This window comes from Canis lupus, chromosome 6, assembly GCF_011100685.1.
Source record: "Canis lupus familiaris isolate Mischka breed German Shepherd chromosome 6, alternate assembly UU_Cfam_GSD_1.0, whole genome shotgun sequence".
Lineage (NCBI taxonomy): Eukaryota > Metazoa > Chordata > Mammalia > Carnivora > Canidae > Canis > Canis lupus.
This window is the reverse complement of record NC_049227.1, coordinates 62,761,722-62,780,144: the sequence shown is the minus strand read 5'-3', so window position 1 is coordinate 62,780,144 and position 18,423 is coordinate 62,761,722. Positions and strand designations below refer to the sequence as shown.

The 18,423-nt window shown below is 33.3% G+C and overlaps 1 protein-coding gene across 5 annotated transcripts in view; it reads right to left on the bottom strand.

Annotated features, from left to right (window-relative positions):
- COL24A1 (collagen type XXIV alpha 1 chain) overlaps positions 1-18,423 on the bottom strand; it is a 387,148-nt gene that overhangs the window by 80,627 nt on the left and 288,098 nt on the right. For 4 of the 5 annotated variants that reach the window (XM_038541487.1, XM_038541491.1, XM_038541488.1 and 1 more), the window contains 5 exons: positions 14,479-14,532; positions 12,565-12,672; positions 9,139-9,192; positions 8,829-8,882; positions 8,137-8,193 (listed from right to left, as the gene is read on the bottom strand). In XM_038541487.1, coding sequence (XP_038397415.1) covers positions 8,137-8,193; positions 8,829-8,882; positions 9,139-9,192; positions 12,565-12,672; positions 14,479-14,532 — 327 coding nt within the window. The remainder of the gene's footprint in view (positions 1-8,136; positions 8,194-8,828; positions 8,883-9,138; positions 9,193-12,564; positions 12,673-14,478; positions 14,533-18,423) is intronic. The other variant, XM_038541490.1, reaches the window with a different exon arrangement.

The window sequence follows — 18,423 nt, the reverse complement described above, 5'->3', positions numbered from 1 at the left end:
AACTTACACCTGTTTTCTTTTGGAAGTTTTAGGATTTCAGGTCTTAATGTTTAGGCCTTTAATTCATTTTGTGTGTTTTTTTGCATGTATTGGAAAAAAAAGGTCCAATTTCATTCTTTCGCATGTAGCTGTCCAGTTTTCCTCATCATTATTTATTGAAAAAACTATCCTTTCCCCATTGTATATTCTTGCTTCATTTGTCAAGACTAATTGATCATAGAAGTATATATTTATTTCTGGGCTCTCTATTCTGTTCATTGATCTATGTATCTATTTTTGTGCCAGTACCATAATGTTTTGATAACCACACCTTTGTAGTAAGTACTGTTTGAATCAAGCAGCATGATATCTGCAGCTTTGTTCTTCTTTCTCAAGGTTGTTTTGGCTATTCAGGGTCTTCTCATTCCATACAAATTTTAGGATAATTTGTTCTAGTTTTGTGAAAAATCCTATTGAAATTTTGCTAGGAATTATATTGAATCTATAGGCTGCTTTGGATAGTATGAACATCTTAATATTGATTCTTCTAACTCATGAACATGGTATATCTTTCCATTTATTTTTGTCATTTTAATTTCTTTCATCAATGTCTTATAGTTTTGAGAATATAGGTCTTTCACCTCCTTGGTTAAACTTATTTCTAGAGATTTTATTATTTTTGGTTCAATTGTAAATGGGATTGTTTTCTTAATTTCTCTCTTTTTTTTAAAAAAAGATTTTATTTGTTTATTTATTCATGAGAGACACGCAGAGAGAGAGGAAGAGACATAGGCAGAGAGAGAAGCAGGCTCCATGCAGGGAGCCAATGTGGGATTCAATACTGGGACTCCAGGATCATGTCCTGGGCTGAAGGCAGGTGCTCAACCACTGAGCCACCCAGGTGTCTCTTAATTTCTCTTTCTGATAATTTGTTATTATTGCATAGAAAAGCAACAGATTACTGCATATTAATTTTGTAACCTGAAATTTTACTCAGTTAATTTAGTAATTGTAATAGTTTTTTGATGAAATCTTTATTTTCCATTTATAGTATAGTGTCATTTGTAAATATTGACAATTTTACTTCTATCTTACCAATGGGGATGCCTTTTCTTTCTTTTTTTCTCTGCTTGCTATGGTTAGTATTTCTAGTACTGTGAATACAAATGGTGAGAGTAAGCATAGTACTATTGTTCCTTATCTTACAGGAAGAGCTTTCAGCTTTTCACCATTCAGTATGATGTTTGTTGTGTGCTTCTCAAATATAGCCTAACTTATGTTAAGATATTTATTGAGAGTTTTCATCATAAGTGATGTTGAATTTTGTCAAATGCTTTTTCTGCATCTATTGAAAGAATCATGATTTTTATCCTTTATTTTGTTAATGTGTGTATCAAATTGATTGATTTGAAATACTGAACCATCCTTGTATTTCTGAAGTAAATCTTACTTGATTGTGGTATATGATCCTTTTAATGTATTGCCGAATTCTGTTTGCTCATATTTTGTTTTTTTTTTGTTTTTGTTTTTTTTAAGATTTTATTTATTTTAAAAAAAAGATTTATTTATTTATTCATGAGAGACAGAGAGAGGCAGAGACACACAGGCAGAGGGAGAAGCAGGCCCCATGCAGGGACCCCGATGGGGGACTCGATCCCGGGACTCCAGGATCATGCCCCGAGCCAAAGGCAGATGCTCAACCGCTGAGCCACAGAGGCGTCCCACATTTACCTCTCTTTTTTTTTTTTAATTTATTTTTTATTGGTGTTCAATTTACTAACATACAGAATAACCCCCGGTGCCCGTCACCCATTCACTCCCACCTCCCGCCCTTCTCCCCTTCTACCACCCCTAGTTCATTTCCCAGAGTTTGTTTGCTCATATTTTGTTGAGGAGTTTTGCATCTATATTCTTGAATCTATGGTCTATGTTTATCTATGATATTGGCTTGTAATTTTTTTTGTACTGTCTTTATCTGGTTTTGGTATCAGGATAATGCTAACCTCATAGAATGAATTTGAAAGCATTCCTTCCTCTAATTTTTCTGGAATAGTTTGAGAAGTATAGGTATTAATGCTTCTTTAAATATTTGATAGAGGGCAGCCCGGGTGGCTCAGTGGTTTAGTGCCGCCTTCAGCCCAGGGCATGTCCTGAAGACCTGGGATTGAGTCCTGCGTTGGGCTCCCTGTTGGAGTCTACTTCTCCCTCTGCCTGTGTCTCTGCCTCTCTCTCTCTCTCTGTGTCTCTCATGAATAAATAAATAAAATATTAAAAAAATAAATAATTTGATAGAATTTATCTGTGAAGCCATCTGGTCCCAGACATTGGTTTATTGGGAGATTTTGATTGCTGATTTATTTTCATTACCAGTAATCAATATGTTCAAATTTCCATTCCTTCTTGATTTAGTCTTGGAAGATTATACATGTTTAGGAATTGATACATTTCTTCTAGGTTGCCCAATTTGTTGGCATATAACTTTGTATTAGATGGAGGATGCTGTTTTTATTTTCATTTGGCTTCAGGTATTTTTTTTTAATTTTCTCTTTAATTTCTTCATTTACTCCTTGTTTGGTTAGTAGCATGTCGTTTAGCTTCCATGTGCCTGTGTGCTTTTCCAGTTTTTTTCTTGATATTTATCTCTAGTTGTATACCATTGTAATCAGAAAAGATGCTTGATATGATTTCAGCCTTCTAAACTTTATTAAGACTTGCTCTCTGGCCCAACATGTGATCTAACCTAGAGAATGTTCCGTGTGCACTTAAGAAGAATGAGCATTCTGTTTTTTTTTTTTTTTTAAGACTTTATTTGACAGAGCGAGTGAGCACAAGTAGGCAGAATGAGAGGGAGAAACGGGTTCCCCATTGAGCAGAAAGCCCAACATGGGGCTCAATCCCAGGATGCTGATGCTGGGATCGTAACCTCAGCCAAAGGCTGACAACCAACTGACTGAGCCACCCAGGTGCCCCTTTTCTTTTCTGCTGTTTTTGAATGGAATGTTCTGTATATATCCATTAGGTCCCTCTGGTCCAACGTGTTATTTAAGGCAACTATTTCCTTATTGACTTTCTGTCTAAATGATCCATCCATATATGTAAGTAGAGTATTAAAGTGCCCTATTATTGCATTACTGTAGATTTCTCCCATTATGTCTATTAATATTTGCTTTATAAATTTAGGTGCTACAAGGTTTGGTGCATAGGTATTTACAATTATTATATTCTCTAGTTGAATTGATCCTTTTATCATTATGTAATGCCCTTTCTTATGTCTTCTTACAGTCTTTGTTTTAAAGTCTATTTTATCTAATATGAGTACGCTATCCAGGTATTTTTCATTTCCATTTGAATGGAATATTTCTTTTCCATTCTTTCACTTTCAATCCATGTGTGTTTTTAGGTATGAAGTGAGTATCTTATAGGCAGCACATCGATGGGTTTTCTTATCCACTCAGTCTTTTGATTGGAGCATTTGTCCACTTACATTTAAAGTAATCATTGGTAGGTATATACTTATTGCCATTTTGTTAATTGTTTTCTGGTTATGTTTGCAGTTCTTTTCTGTTCTTCTCTTGCTCTCTTCCCTTGTGATTTGATGGTTTTCTTTAGTGGTACATTTGGATTTCTTTCTCTTTATTTTTTGTGAATCTATCATAGGCTTATGGTTTGTGGTTTCCATGAGTTTCATATCAATGCCCTATGTACAGAGTAGTCTATTTTAAGTTGATAGTCATTTAAGTTCAAACACATTCTAAAAGTCCAACAATTTTATTCTCCTCTCCCCACGTTTTGTGTATTTGTTGTCATAATTTACATATTTTTATTTTGTGTATCCCTTAGTTAATTATTGTGGTTATAGTTGCTTTTACTATTTTTTAAGAGAGGGGAAGGGCAGAGGGAGAAAGGAGAGAAATAATCTTAAGCAAGCTCCACATCCAACATGAAGCCCAGTATAGGGCTTGAACTTGCAATCCTGAGATCATGACTTGAGCCAAAATCTAGAGTCAGATGCTTAACTGACTGAACCACCCAGGTGCACTGTTTTTACTACTGTTGTCTTTTAAGTTTCCCACCAGCTTTATAAATGGTGGATATGCTCTCTTTACTATATGTTTGCTTATACCAGTGAGACTTTTTCTTTAATAATTTTTAAATCTTTAGTTATGGTGTTTTCTTTTCCACTTAAAGAAGTCCCTTTAGCCTTTCTCAGAAGTCCAGTTTAGAGGTGATGAAATCCATTAATTTTCATTTGTCTAGGAAACTCCTTATCTCTTAATTCTCTATGATAATCTTGCCAGGGAGTGTATTCTTGGCCAGATTTTTTTCTTTCAGCACTTTGAGTATATCAGGCCACTCCTCTCTGGCCTGCAAAGTTTCTGCTGAAATATCAGCTGATGACCTTATGGGTGTTACTGAGTATGTAACCAGTTGCTTTACTCTTTCTGTTTTAAGATTCTCTCTTTATATTTAATTTTTGACATCTTTATTTTCTGTTGGTGTGGATCTCTTTGGGTTCATCTTTTTTGGAGCTCTCTTTGCATCTTGCAGCTGGATGTTGGTTTCCTTCCCCAGTTCAGGGATGTTTTCATCTATTATTTCTTCCTTTTGTCTTGTTACACTCTATTTATTAAAGTTTATTTTATAAGACTTATATTATATGCTTAATATTTTCCCAGAGGCCTCAAACTATCTTCTTTTCTTAAACCTTTTTTTCTTTTTGGTATTCAGTTTGGATGACTTCTACTACCTTGTTTTTCCAGATTACTGATCTGTCTGTATCCTTTAATCTGCCATTATTCCATCTAGTGTATTTTTTCATTGCAGTTATTGTATTCTTCAATTCTTATTGGATCTTTTTAATACTTTCTATCTCTTTGTTGAAGTTCTCACTGTTCATCTATTCTCTCGAGTTTGGTGAGCATCTTTATGATCACTACTTTGAATCCTTTATGGGCAAATTGCTTATCTCTGTAATTTGGTTCTTTTTCTGATGCTTTATCTTGTTTTTTTGGAACATATTCCTCTGTCTCTTTGTTAGGCCTGACTTACTGTGTTTGTTTCTATGTATTAAGTAGATCAGCTATGTCTCATGGTCTTGATGGAGTGATCTCATATGTAAGGTGTTGTTTGGGCCTAAGAAGCACATTCCCCCCCAGTCACTAGAACAAGGTACTCGAGGGGTGCCTGGTGTAGGCTGTCTGTGCCCTCCTGTTGTGGCTTGGCCACAGCTGTTGCTTCCATGCTGGTGAGCAGTGCTGCCCCTGGCCCAGATGGCTGCAATGATTGGCCACATTGCTGGGGGCATATTGGTGTGGGTAGGGCAGTGCCTGGTATGGCTGGTTGTGAGGTCAAACTGAATTTGACCTGAATTATTTCCATATTTCCAGGCATACTGAATGGGTGGGCCTTGCCCTTTGTCCTTGTCAGGAGCCACATTGGAGGGATGCTGGTCCAGGCTAAAGCCACTTGTTTGGTGTGTTGGGACAGGAGCTACTTTGGAGAATGCCAGTCCTGGCTAAGGATATCTGCTGGTGTGGCAGGCTGGGAGCTACTTTGGAAGACACTGTTTAATGTTCTTTTTAAAACTATTTAATAGCTGGGGCATCTAGGTTACTCAGTTGTTTCAGTGTCTGACTCTTGATTTTGGCTCAGGTCACAACTACAGGGTCATGAGACTCAGCCCCGTGTGGGGCTCTGCACTCAACCCTTCACTGCACTTGAGATTTTCTCTCCCTTTGCTGCTGCCCTTCTCCTACTCTCTTTCTCTCTCTCAATAAACAAAGTTTTTTTTTTTTAAAGCATCTAATAGCTAATCCTACTTTACCATTATCAAAAATTCCACTGTTTATTCCTTAATCTATGGATTTTTAATTTTTAAAAAAGATTTATTTATTTATTTATTTTGAGTCTGAGAGAGAAAGAGAGAAAGAGCATGCATGAGTAGGCAGGAGAGGGGGAAGAAGGAGGCAGAGGGAGAGGGAGAGAAGTAAACTCTCCACTGAGGCAGAAGCCTGACAGTGGGGCTTGATCTCATGACCTTGAGATAATGGTTCGAGCCAAAATCAAGAGTTGGGACACTTAACCAACTGAGCACCCAGGCATTCCTGAACTTTTTTTTTTTTTTTAATTTTTTTTTATTTATTTATGATAGTCACAGAGAGAGAGAGAGAGAGAGAGAGGGGCAGAGACATAGGCAGAGGGAGAAGCAGGCTCCATGCACCGGGAGCCCGACGTGGGATTTGATCCTGGGTCTCCAGGATCGTGCCCCAGGCCAAAGGCAGGCGCTAAACCGCTGCGCCACCCAGGGTTCCCCTGAACTTTTGTTCAGGAATATAAATTAACCTAATAAAATTGTATTTATTTATTTTAATCCTTCATGTAGTACCTAACTAATAAATTTACACTTTTAACTTTTTCAAGACATACCTAATATAAAATCTTTGGTATGATAAACTGTTAAAAATTTTCATATATTTTTATGATATATGAGAAAGCAATTTTTGCATATGAGACCTACTGTCTGAAAAGAAACTCAAATTGAAATGTTTGGCAAAACCATAAAATTGATAATGGATCACTAATTGATAAATTTTAACTTATTCCTATGTGAATAAAGGTATTTCACATAATTTAAGACAATAATCTCCGACTCTGCTTTAATGATTTAGAATGTTCTTGGTTTAAGTTTCATACCTGTCTTATGTCTACCAGATAAAATGATGCTTTTTATATTAGACTTTTAAGATATTTATTACATTTCAGTGACATTGTTTAATCTTGGCAAAGTTTTTGCATTATTTCCATATTTTCTCCCCCAGAGCTTTAGAGAGACTAGAGCATATTTGATAAAAATCTTATATATCTTATATATTCTTATAGATAAGTATTCCTCTGTATGAGATGGCTTAATTTAATCAGAATAATTCCAAAATCCTTCCTATTTCTAAAACAAAAGATAACTTTCAAGCATTTCCAAAGAGACAGATCAAAATATCAGAAAAGACTACAAAGTGTGATTCTTCTGCTTTAGGATTTTTTTTTTTGATAAAAAAAATTATATGGAAAATGGAAAATTTAACCAATTACATTTATTTTTATGAACTGAACACTTTTGTTCTACCTATTTAATTTACAAATGTCCTTTAAGATTGTTTTAGTCAATCATGAACATAAAGGTGGTTATTAGGATAATCAAAACTACAATAGCTACTTTTCAAAATGGTGTTCAGGTGTCCCGGCGTTTCACTGCATCTGTATCTTTGGGGTAAATCCCCAGCAGTGCAATTGCTGGGTCGTAGGGCAGGTCTATTTTACTCAGCTATTAGAAATGACAAATACCCACCATTTGCTTCAACGTGGATGGAACTGGAGGGTATCATGCTGAGTGAAGTAAGCCAGTCGGAGAAGGACAAACATTATATGTTCTCATTCATTTGGGGAATATAAATAATAGTGAAAGGGAATATAAGGGAAGGGGGAAGAAATGTGTGGGAAATATCAGAAAGGGAGACAGAACGTAAAGACTGCTAACTCTGGGAAACGAACTAGGGGTGTTGGAAGGGGAGGAGGGCGGGGGGTGGGAGTGAATGGGTGACGGGCACTGGGGGTTATTCTGTATGTTAGTAAATTGAACACCAATAAAAAAAAAAAAGAAAAAAAAAACAAAATGGTGTTCATAGCTCTTAAAATGCTGAATTAGGAGAACAGGTCAGTGATCTTTAAAGAGTATTGGTTATAATAGCTGGCTAGATAAGTTTTAAAATCATTTGATAACTATGTAGATTACTATAAAAAAGTATACAGATCAGATTTTTTTAACACTTAGAAATAAATCTGAATTTGATAATTAAAGAAACATCTGTCTTAAACTGTCTAAGGTATATAGTTTTTGATAATATCTGCAAAAAGTTGTTATAATACATTTAATGCTGAAAATTAGATTTGGAAATTCATTGTATTAAACTATGTATCATGCTAAGGATCTTAACCTGTATATAAATAAATTTCACATTTAGTTTATATAACTATAAATAGTACATGCCTATAAAATCATGTTATGAAACTAACAAAACTCCTTGAAAAGATGTGATTGGTGCTGTAAATTTATTATATATATTTTATCTTGAAACATCAAAATAATTTTAGAAAAAGACCTACTGGTTCACCTCGAGGCCCAGGTGGTCCTAGTACTGTGCTATCTTCTCCTGGATAACCCTATAATGAAGATAATAATTTAAAACAAAATCAAATTAATAAAATTACCTTTGAAATACACAGGCTATTATTGTCTAATATGTTATGAAATATACAATATTTATCTTATCTAAGTGGAAAGCTTTTACCTACAAAACTTAGCATAGGATATTTTCTACAATTGTGATTCCTATAGGTTCTAAGAAGTGTCAATCTGCTTAAATTACATAAAAAGCAGTTTAGGAATTTGCTCAAAATTTCAGTTTTCCAATGATATTGCAAATCTACAGGAGTCCTCTTATAGTTATTCTTAACCTATAAAATATTTTACTATAAATATATTAGTCATTTAATCTATAGTCTCATAATTGCTTTCAGTAGGTAATTAATTTTACTTTCACAAAGCTTTACAGATTGCAAAGTGCTTTAGCATGTATTATTTCATGAATATCTTGAAACAACCAATCCAATCAAAGACATTTTGATGACTTATTTACATTTTTGTCTCTTGTTATTTATCTTCTAGAATTTATAATACTTCTCAAGTTGAAAAGTATTTCTTTTATTCTTTGAAAATGTTTCCATGCATACTTTCAGAAAGAACATAAGTATTTAATATTTAACTTTAGGATTGAAAAGTCAATATACAGACATACCTTTTCTCCTTTAGGTCCTGGCAACCCAGGAAGTCCTGGTTGACCCTGATGACCCTAACAAAAGGACAAGTAAGTAGACATTCTACATATCATTTGTCCATATTCCACCTAATACCACCAAGGCCATACTATTAGATATTGCACTATTCTGAAAGAAAAATAAGATTTATTCTCTAGGGGGTTGAGGTCTAAATATATTAGAAGAGTTTATCAGTGAGATTTTATTTTGATTTGCATAATTGGTATGACATCTTTATAAAATCACTTTCATGTAAATACATATTTAAAATTTCCAATTAGAAATGATTACCCTATATCCTGGAATTCCTGGTTCTCCATCAGGTCCAATCAATCCTAAATGTCCCTAAAATACAAAGTAAATATTAGAGAGAAAATAGACAACTGTTTAAATCATTACTCTTATTATTTATTTATTTATTTATTTATTTATTTATTTATTTAGTACTCTTATTATTTAAAATTTAGACATTTTTTAGGTATAATGTTTTACCTAGTCTGAAATGGGAGAACAAAAATTTCTAACTTTTGTCTTATTTTTCTTCTGAACCACAAAATCCACCCCAAAAAATGTTTCTGTAGTCTATGCCTGGTATGAATATTCTTAATTTAAGAAAAATATTTTCAGTTGCTAGAATCCTATATTTTTCTAGTAAACTCTTGGCAATGTAGATTGCATCTGTCAAAGTTTATGGTAGACGTGCATCACTAAATATTAGGATACAGCCTGATAGTTTTTGATATTGTCACTATGGGATCAAGGAGAACATATTTATTGATAATTCAGATGCTTTTTTTTTTTTAAAGATTTTATTTATTTATTTGACAGCAAGAGTGAGTGAAAGAGAGGGAAAGAGAGAGAACACGGGCAGAAGGAAGGGGCAGAGAAAAAGGAGAAGCAGATTCCCCATTGAGCAGGGAACCTGATACAGGACTGGATCCCAGGACCCTGAGATTATCACCTGAGCCAAAGGCAGACGCTTAACTGACTGAGCTATCCAGGTACCTGATAGCTTCAGATGCTCTGATGAACAGTTTCAGCTCTAGTTAAAAGTGTTAAAAATAGAGATGGTCGACAATTTATGTGCAATAATCACCCTATTGCTTTTCTTATCAATATTTTGCAGATGAGGATACTATATAAATTAAGGGCTAATTAGTAAATGCCCCTAAAGTACTGAAAATGTGACTCAGACAATTGAAAAGAGCAAAACTAAAAATCCTAAAAATGTCTTATCTTTCATACTATCAGAAAGTTTCCACATCAACTCTCCTATTTGAGTTTGAAACTAAATAGGAAATAAGAAAATTAAGGCACAGACTAGGTATATGCCTAACCAAATATCAGACTAACCAGAAGTTCTAAATATGATAATTTACCCAAAGAACCCATGAGAACACCTATCATTAAAGTGGATATAAAGTAAAAATATAAAACTAAATGTCTTAAACAGCATCAAAGAAAAGATCTAATGGAAAAAAGGACTGCATTATAAATCATAAAATCCATAAGAAACTAACAATAAACCTAAAAAGATATAGGTAAGAACAGAATGAAGGAAATAACAAAACTTTATTAAAGGATGTATAAGAAGATATAAGCAAATAGAAAGACATATATTGCTTCTATACAGAAAGAGTCAATATTAAAGGAAACTGAAGAGCTGATTTCAAAGTTCACATGGAAGAGAGAATTATAGTAAGAGCTGAACTTTTTAGAGAAATGAATTATGGAGTACTTGCTCTTACAGGTCTCAAAAAATACTATAATAGTATAATAATTTAAATAGTATGGTATTGGACCTACGGATAGACTAACAGATTGATAGAAGAAAACAGAGAGAATGAAAACAGGCCAATAAATATTTGAGAGTTTCATTTATGGTAAGGGTGGAATTTCAGAAAAGTGGGAAACAGATTGACTATTTATTAAATGATTTTGAAACCACTGAATATCAATTTAGAAAAGAGAAAAATCAGTTCTTTATAATTTATTTCATATCAAAAAATAAACTTGATAGGGGTGAAAATAAAGCTATAAAAGTATTAGAAGAAGGATATGGAAGAGTATTTTTGTATACTTTAGGTAGGAAAGGCATTTCTAATGAAGAAATAAACCTAGAACTGTAATGTAAAAACCTGAAAAATTGGACTACATAATTAACCCTCTGTCCAGCAAAAGATATCACAAATAATATTAAAAGATAAATGATAGCAAGGGAAATCTATTTGTAATATATTTTATAACATCTTTAACAAAATACATTACCTAAAATATGTTAAGGTGTTATTGCAAGTCAATAAGAAAAAGACAACAACCTAATATAACTCATGTAAAGTGCACATGAAAAGGCAATTCCAGGGATGCCTGGATGGCTCAGCAGTTGAGTGTCTGCCTTCAGCTCAGGGCATGATCCTGGGGTCCTGGGATCGAGTCCTGCATTAGGCTCCCTGCAGGAGCATGAATATGTAACATGGAGCCTGCTCTCCCTCTGCCTATCTCTCTGCCTCTCTCATGAATAAATAAATAAAATCGTAAAGAGAAAGGAAGAAATAAATAAATAAATGGTAATTTCCAAAAAATATTCAAATTACTTAATTGTAATCAGGGAAATGTAAATAGAAAGAAAATGAGATGCACTTTTTCATTTATCAGATTGCCAAATATCAAAAGGGTTAATATGAAGTATTGGTGGTGGGAGTGTGAATTTAATGAAACCTTTTGGAAAAGTTAGATATGTATCAATGTTTAAAAAGTAAATATTCTTTTTAGACAAAATCCAAAGTAGGAGCCTACTTTGATGGCAAGACTCTCAATTAGTTCTCATGTTTATTAAAAATTAATCACATTGCATAAAGTTTTTAAACATATAAACCAAAAGCAGAAACATATTAATAATTTAAATAAAAGAAAGTAAGAAAGACCTGAAGTAGTAAGATGAATATGTAACATGAGCCAGAGACAAACTTTTCTTAGCAGACGGATTATGCAATGCTCTCAAGAAGGCCTTGGTGAAAAGCCTAGCATCTGTGACTTTTAAAGAAGAGGAGGAAATATACATGCATACAAGCTTATGAAACAGTGAAAACACTAAACACTATATCTCAAATATTCTGCATCTCTCATGCTGGGACTTTCTGAACAGCTCCAAATATTTTAGCGATAAAATTTTGCTATTATAGGTTCAGAAGTATTATGCTGCCCTTGTTTCCAACATCATATAAAGTTCATGCAAAAGATTAAATATTCGATGTTATGGATATTGATCACAGCTGGTTAGGTAAAAAAAAAAAAAACTCTAGATAAGCATGTGGAGTCCAAGCTTATAACGAAAACTCATTTTTAAATAAACCTAATTTTCAAAGCAATTTGCCAATCCCAAAAGTATAGTTTTATATAGATATTAAATTATAAGTGCAAGGCATATAAACTTTCTTAGGTGAGGAGTTATAATCTGATTTTTTAAAAAACTTCATTTCATATTTTATTTCCATTTTGAGTTTTTTTCCCCTTTCCCTTTTCCATGTCCAGAAACCACTAAGCCATTTAAGTACTGTGGAATGCTTACAATTCTCCACAGCCCATGGAGGTAGATTATTTTCAATGGAACTATTGCTTTCTCTGTAAAATTAATCAAGGGATGAAACTTTAAGGACATGGATACATTTCTTTTCCATCCACAGTGAACTCAGGTCTGGAAACAAATCAAATACTAACCACAGCACCTCTAGTTCCTCTGGCACCCTTAGGACCACTTTCCCCAATTTGTCCAGGAGCACCTCTGTTTCCAATTTCTCCTGTGGGCCCTATTTGTCCTTTGTCACCCTGTGGATGTCATTAGCAAGAGAGAAAAGTGAGAAAAAAACAAATTTTCACTTAGATGAATTAACTATATCATATACCTGAATGACCCCAGAGGATATTCTGTGAGCATCATCACTGACAATAATAACATACCATGACCATCTATGTTATCCTAAAGATATAACTAAAAATAATTTAGGGAAAGAACATTAAAAAAATAGTTTTGGCAAAGCAAGCAGGTAGATCTGGTGTTCATGTTGAGTTAAAAATAACCAAGTTTCTTATTTTGAAATTTGTTATGTATGTATGTTTGCATGCATGCATGTATTTCTTGTTATCACGAGAAAATATAGGTCCTATGAGAGGCCTGTTTCTATAGAGAACGTCAATGCCACAAAGATCTATTTAATGCAAAAAGTTTCCACTGTATGGTTCTGTATATTCAAATTCATCCCTTATTGGTTTGGAGTCTTTAAAAATCCATAACATTTTTAAAATCGATAATATTTTAATATCATTTTACATCCTTCTAAAAACTAGTTACCCTCTGTTTCCCATCAAGCTGACTATCATTCTCTGCCACCAAAATACAGCTGCTTTCATTCAACTTTAAGTGCTATAATTCATTTTCTGAAAGTGGGAACCAATCTGTTCTGTTATTGATAATCAAGTAAATACAAAGGAAGACTAGACTGTGATCACAGGAAGTTTTTGGTATTCAAAATAACTCCCAGGGGTGCAGGATTTTGTAAGGACTCATACTGTCCCATTTCTGTGGGACAGTATACTAACAGTATAATAACATAAAATAAAATATTATTTTAGATATAGCATTATGTATGATAAAGAGACTTTAATAGTGGGGTTATTTTCATGGGCAAGCACAGCTACTAAATATGTAAGTGATGAATCACTGAATTTTACTCCTGAAACAAATATTACACTATATGTTAACTAACTAGAATTTAAATAAAAACTTGAAACTAAAAAAAATGGCCACTAAAGTTTGCTTCATTTTTCTTTACCTTTTATTCTCACTTATATTGTCTCTACATTATGACAAAGATGGAGTGGGTATATATTAGTAGAAGCAGTAAAATTGGATTTCTGGAACCAGATATGGTATGATTTGAAGCTAAATCTAGTAATATATTCAGAACTATTATAGGAGAATTAAGAAAATCATTTCTATGTCTCACCAATACTTGAACAAATTATTGACTGCCATACAAAGATGAATTTTTCATTTTAACAGTCTAGAATATTATAAATATGCCATTCTTAGTAAAATATAAAGGAAACAAATCAACCACATTCTTGATTTGTTTCTTAGTCAATATATGAGAAAGATAAAATCAATCATTAACCTTTTCAATTTAGATAAACATAGTAATAATAAACCCAAAACAATTCTAATCATATTCCTTTCCACTAAACATTTTACTAAAGTTGTTAAATAAATAGCACAAATGGTATAGTATTTTCCTTTTTTCTCTTTTCCTGCCCATATTCTACTAAAGAATTTTTGGCAAATAGGAGAAGGAAAAGCAAAGATCTTTATAGAAACTACAAAGTAGGAAATTTGCCTTTAAATAATTTAAGGTGATGGGTACTCTGAAGTAGAGTTAAACATTAATTTATACAAACATGCTTTTTAAAACCAAATTCATAGTTCTTTATTATTTTATGTCTAGTGCAAATGAAAACAACACATCATCCTATTAAGCTTGGGGCATATCAGAAGAAAGATGTACCATAAAAAGATGGAAAAAAAAAGTAAACAAAACAAAACAAAGCAACAACCATAAAAGATGTAAAAAACATTACCTTTTTCCCTGGACGACCTCTTTGTCCTGGACTTCCCACAATTCCTTCAGGTCCCTGGATATACAATTTAAAAAAGAAAATAAACTGTTAAGGAAGGACTAGAGTGTTTCAATACTTATATCACATAATCACTGAATTGAACATTATGTAAAAATGAGGATTACTTTCCAATAATATTGTTTGTATATTTATTTATTTATTATTTTAAAAAAGATTTTATTTAATTATTCATGAGAAACACAAGAAAGAGGCAGAGACATAGGCAGACGGAGAAGCAGGATCCCTGTGGGGAGCCTGATGCAGGACTCGATCCCACGACCCCAAGATTACAACCTGAGCCAAAGGCAGATGCTCAACCACTGAGCCACCCAGGTGCCCCTATTTATTTATTTCTAAAGATTTTATTTATTTGTTTTAGATAGAGAGCATGAGCACACACACGAGTGGGGGAGGGGAAGAAGGAGAGAGAATCTCAAGTGGACTCTGTGCTAAGTGCCCAGCTCCAGGAGTGCTTCATCTCACAACTCTGAGATCATGACCTGAGCCAAAACATAGAGTCCCACACTCAACCAACTGAGCCACCCAGGCACCGCTGTATAATTGTTTAAGTCATGATGATTTAGAGTTCTAGCTGTTAGTAGTGAGTAGTTTACATATATAATCTGGCCAAGATAGGTAAAATTAAACTGTTCTTTACTATAGAAAAAAAATTATTTGGTCTCAGTGTAACCATTTTAATTACTGAGAATGTAATTAAAGTAAACCCAGTGCATCCATTTTAGCAGTTCTATAAGCTTTACTGTGGATTCAATATTTTGTTGAATGTATAGGATTATAAAATGTATCTAAAACATGGTCAAGAATCTCAAAATCTTATTGGAGTAGATTAAGGAGACTTTCTTTGTTCTGTGGGAAAAAAGAGAGAGAAATGCACAGAGAAAAACGGAGGTAGTCATATTAAACTGTTTAAAACAATATTTTCATTTCAAATTTGTATTTTGTTTAGACAAAGTAGACCGAAATTTCTAATACACACTTTTTAAAGTAAAAATTGGCTAAAATATTTTAGATGCCATGTGAATTTTCAGGTCAACAATAATTAGGCCTAAATGATATGCACGGTAAGCCAAGATGCAAGTTCTAAAATGGGTAATAATTAATCATAGCACTCCTTGCATTAGTTGGACATGAAAATGGAAATCTCAAATTTGTGTCCCAAACCTTGGCAAACTGTAAAAATGATGTAGACAAGAAATAAATTGTGGCTTACCACTGTGCTATGTAGGCTCTTGATAAATATTTGTTGAACGAATAAACAGATACCTAAGGAAGTGACTCATGCCCTATGCTCCTGAGCAAACACTCTTCTAGCCTCAGAAAGGCAGTGAATTTAGAAGCCAAAATGGTTAAGTTCTATTGCTGTAGTTCTAGCTGCATCCAGAGGTTGAAATGATAGTTGCACTAACCTGAGATTTCTTTGTGGTTAATGCAGAGTTTTAAAAAAGAGGCAGATTAACCTTCATTAGCGGTTAACGGTGTGAACTTTTAAAAGTCACATTGCTCATTTCATATTCTGGCTCTGTCACCTTACAACAATATGACCATAGGTAGATTATTCAACTTCTAAAGGCCTCAGCTTTCCATTATATGAAAGAAGTAAAATAATACCCTTTCAAAGGGTTACTAAGATTAAACGAGATAATACATGTAAAGGTTTAGAAGAACTGGATTTTTACCGAAGCACTTAACTCAGTGTTAGTTCTACTATATATATATATATCAAAGGATGTTAGAAGGTACAATAAACACCCATGTACCCACCACCGACTTGAAGAAAAAGAAGCAATATATATATGCATATAATTGAAGTCCCTTTACACATACCTTTCCAAACAGGTCACCCTCTCTCCTTACTCTGGTGCAAACACTGCCCCTAATTTGTTTATTATCATTCCCATGCATTTCTTTATAATTTCACTGTTTGCAATATATGGTTATTTTGCATTCAAACTTTATTTTTTTTGCATTCAAACTTTAAATAAGCACACTTTATGTATTCTTTCAAAACTTTAACACATTTGGTTTTGAAATTAATGTCTTTAATCTGTTCACTTTCTGTTTTTAATGCTACAGGATTTCATCTTCTTATATCACAACTTATTTAACCACTTTCCTACTGATGAATTTTTGTTGTGGGTTTTTTCTCTCTCATATAGATAATGCTGCAATAAATACTTTGTGCATCCCTCTATGTGCCATGTCAAAAGTTTTTTTTTTTTTTAAAGTACAGCCTCTGAAGTTAGATTGCTGAATTATAGGGCATATGCATCCTCAAGTATACAAGATACTGTCCAGTTGTTCTCCAAAGTAGTTTTGTCAATCTATATTTCCACTGCAATGTCTACGATCAATTACTCCAAATCTTCTGTAATACTTAGTACTATCAGACTTCAATCTATCTCATTGTGGAAATGACACATTGTTTTCAATTTGGATATTTCTGATTACTAAGGAAGAATGATTATCTCCTCATACGGTTATTTGACATCTTTATGTGAATCTCTGGCTCTTACCTTCTGTCCAGTATTCTCCTGAGCTGTCCTTACCTGAGTTATACATAGAAGTTTTTAATACATATTCCTGATGTGTATATTTTGTTCATTCTATGTAATACAGATCTCTTCTCTCAGGCAACAGCTTATTTTCTCACTTTAACATAACTTTTGATTAATACAAGTTTGCAATTTTAACATAGTCATATTCATCTATATTTTCTTATTTCTTTCAGTGTTTAGGAGATTCTTCTCCTCTCCCTCCAGGAGGTCATGACATGTTCTCATAAAAGTTTTCCTATTTAAAAATTTGATTTTCACAGTTAGGTTTTCACGTGGAATTTCATTCTTTTGTCTGTGTGTACACTGGTGGAAGGAGCGGTTTTATTTTGCTTTCAATTTGGATAACCAACTGTAACAAAACCATTTATTGAATATTTCATCTTTTCCTTACTGATCTGCAATCTATAATCAATTTATCAAACGTCAAGTTTCAAAATATCCTGAGATCTGAGTCTAGGATATCTTCTATTTCCACTGGTCTCTCAGTCTCCCTGTGAGTAGGCGTGACTTACTAAATTACTCTGGATTAAATAATAAGTTATGATATTGGGTAGGGCAAGTTCTCCCTTCCACATACCACTGTATTCCCACCCCCCCACAACCTGTTCTTGAAAACAGTCTTGATATTGACTCTTTGTTCTTCCACATTCTTTTTAAAATAACTTTTCATCAATCAGGTCCTATAAAAAATTCTTCTCGGGATTTTGACTAACATTGTACTGAATTTATAGACTAATTTAGGGGAGAGTTGATACTTTTTTGATATTGAATCCTCCTATTCATGAATATAAAATATTTCTCCATTTATTTAGGTCTTTGTTAATAAACATATTTTTTTCAAAAAAAATTGTGCCAACCTATTGTTAGATTTATTCCTACCTACTTAATTTTGTTGCTGTGTTGTAAATAGTACTTTTTAAAGTTTTTTTTCCTTTTTTTTAATTGAAGTTCGATTTGCCAACATATACTATAACACCTAGTGGTCATCCCATCAAGTGCCCTCCTCAGTTTCCTAACTGCTTGTTGCTTGTGAAGATGAATGCAATCTTCTTTGTATATTCTTATATTTAGCATCTTGCTAAAATTTCATCATTTCTAATAATTTATCTGTAGATTATTTCACTTATTTTACTGTAGTGGCTAGGTCTTTGAGTAAATGTTGAATAGAAATAGTGAATAGTGGTGATCTTTGCCCATTTCTTTGAAGCTTCACCATTAAGTATGATAATCAATATGGATATTTAATTTTTACAAATGCTTTTATTTCATTGAGATTATATTATTTCTTTGTTTAATTCATAAATATGTGACTTAAACTTTTAATTCTTTT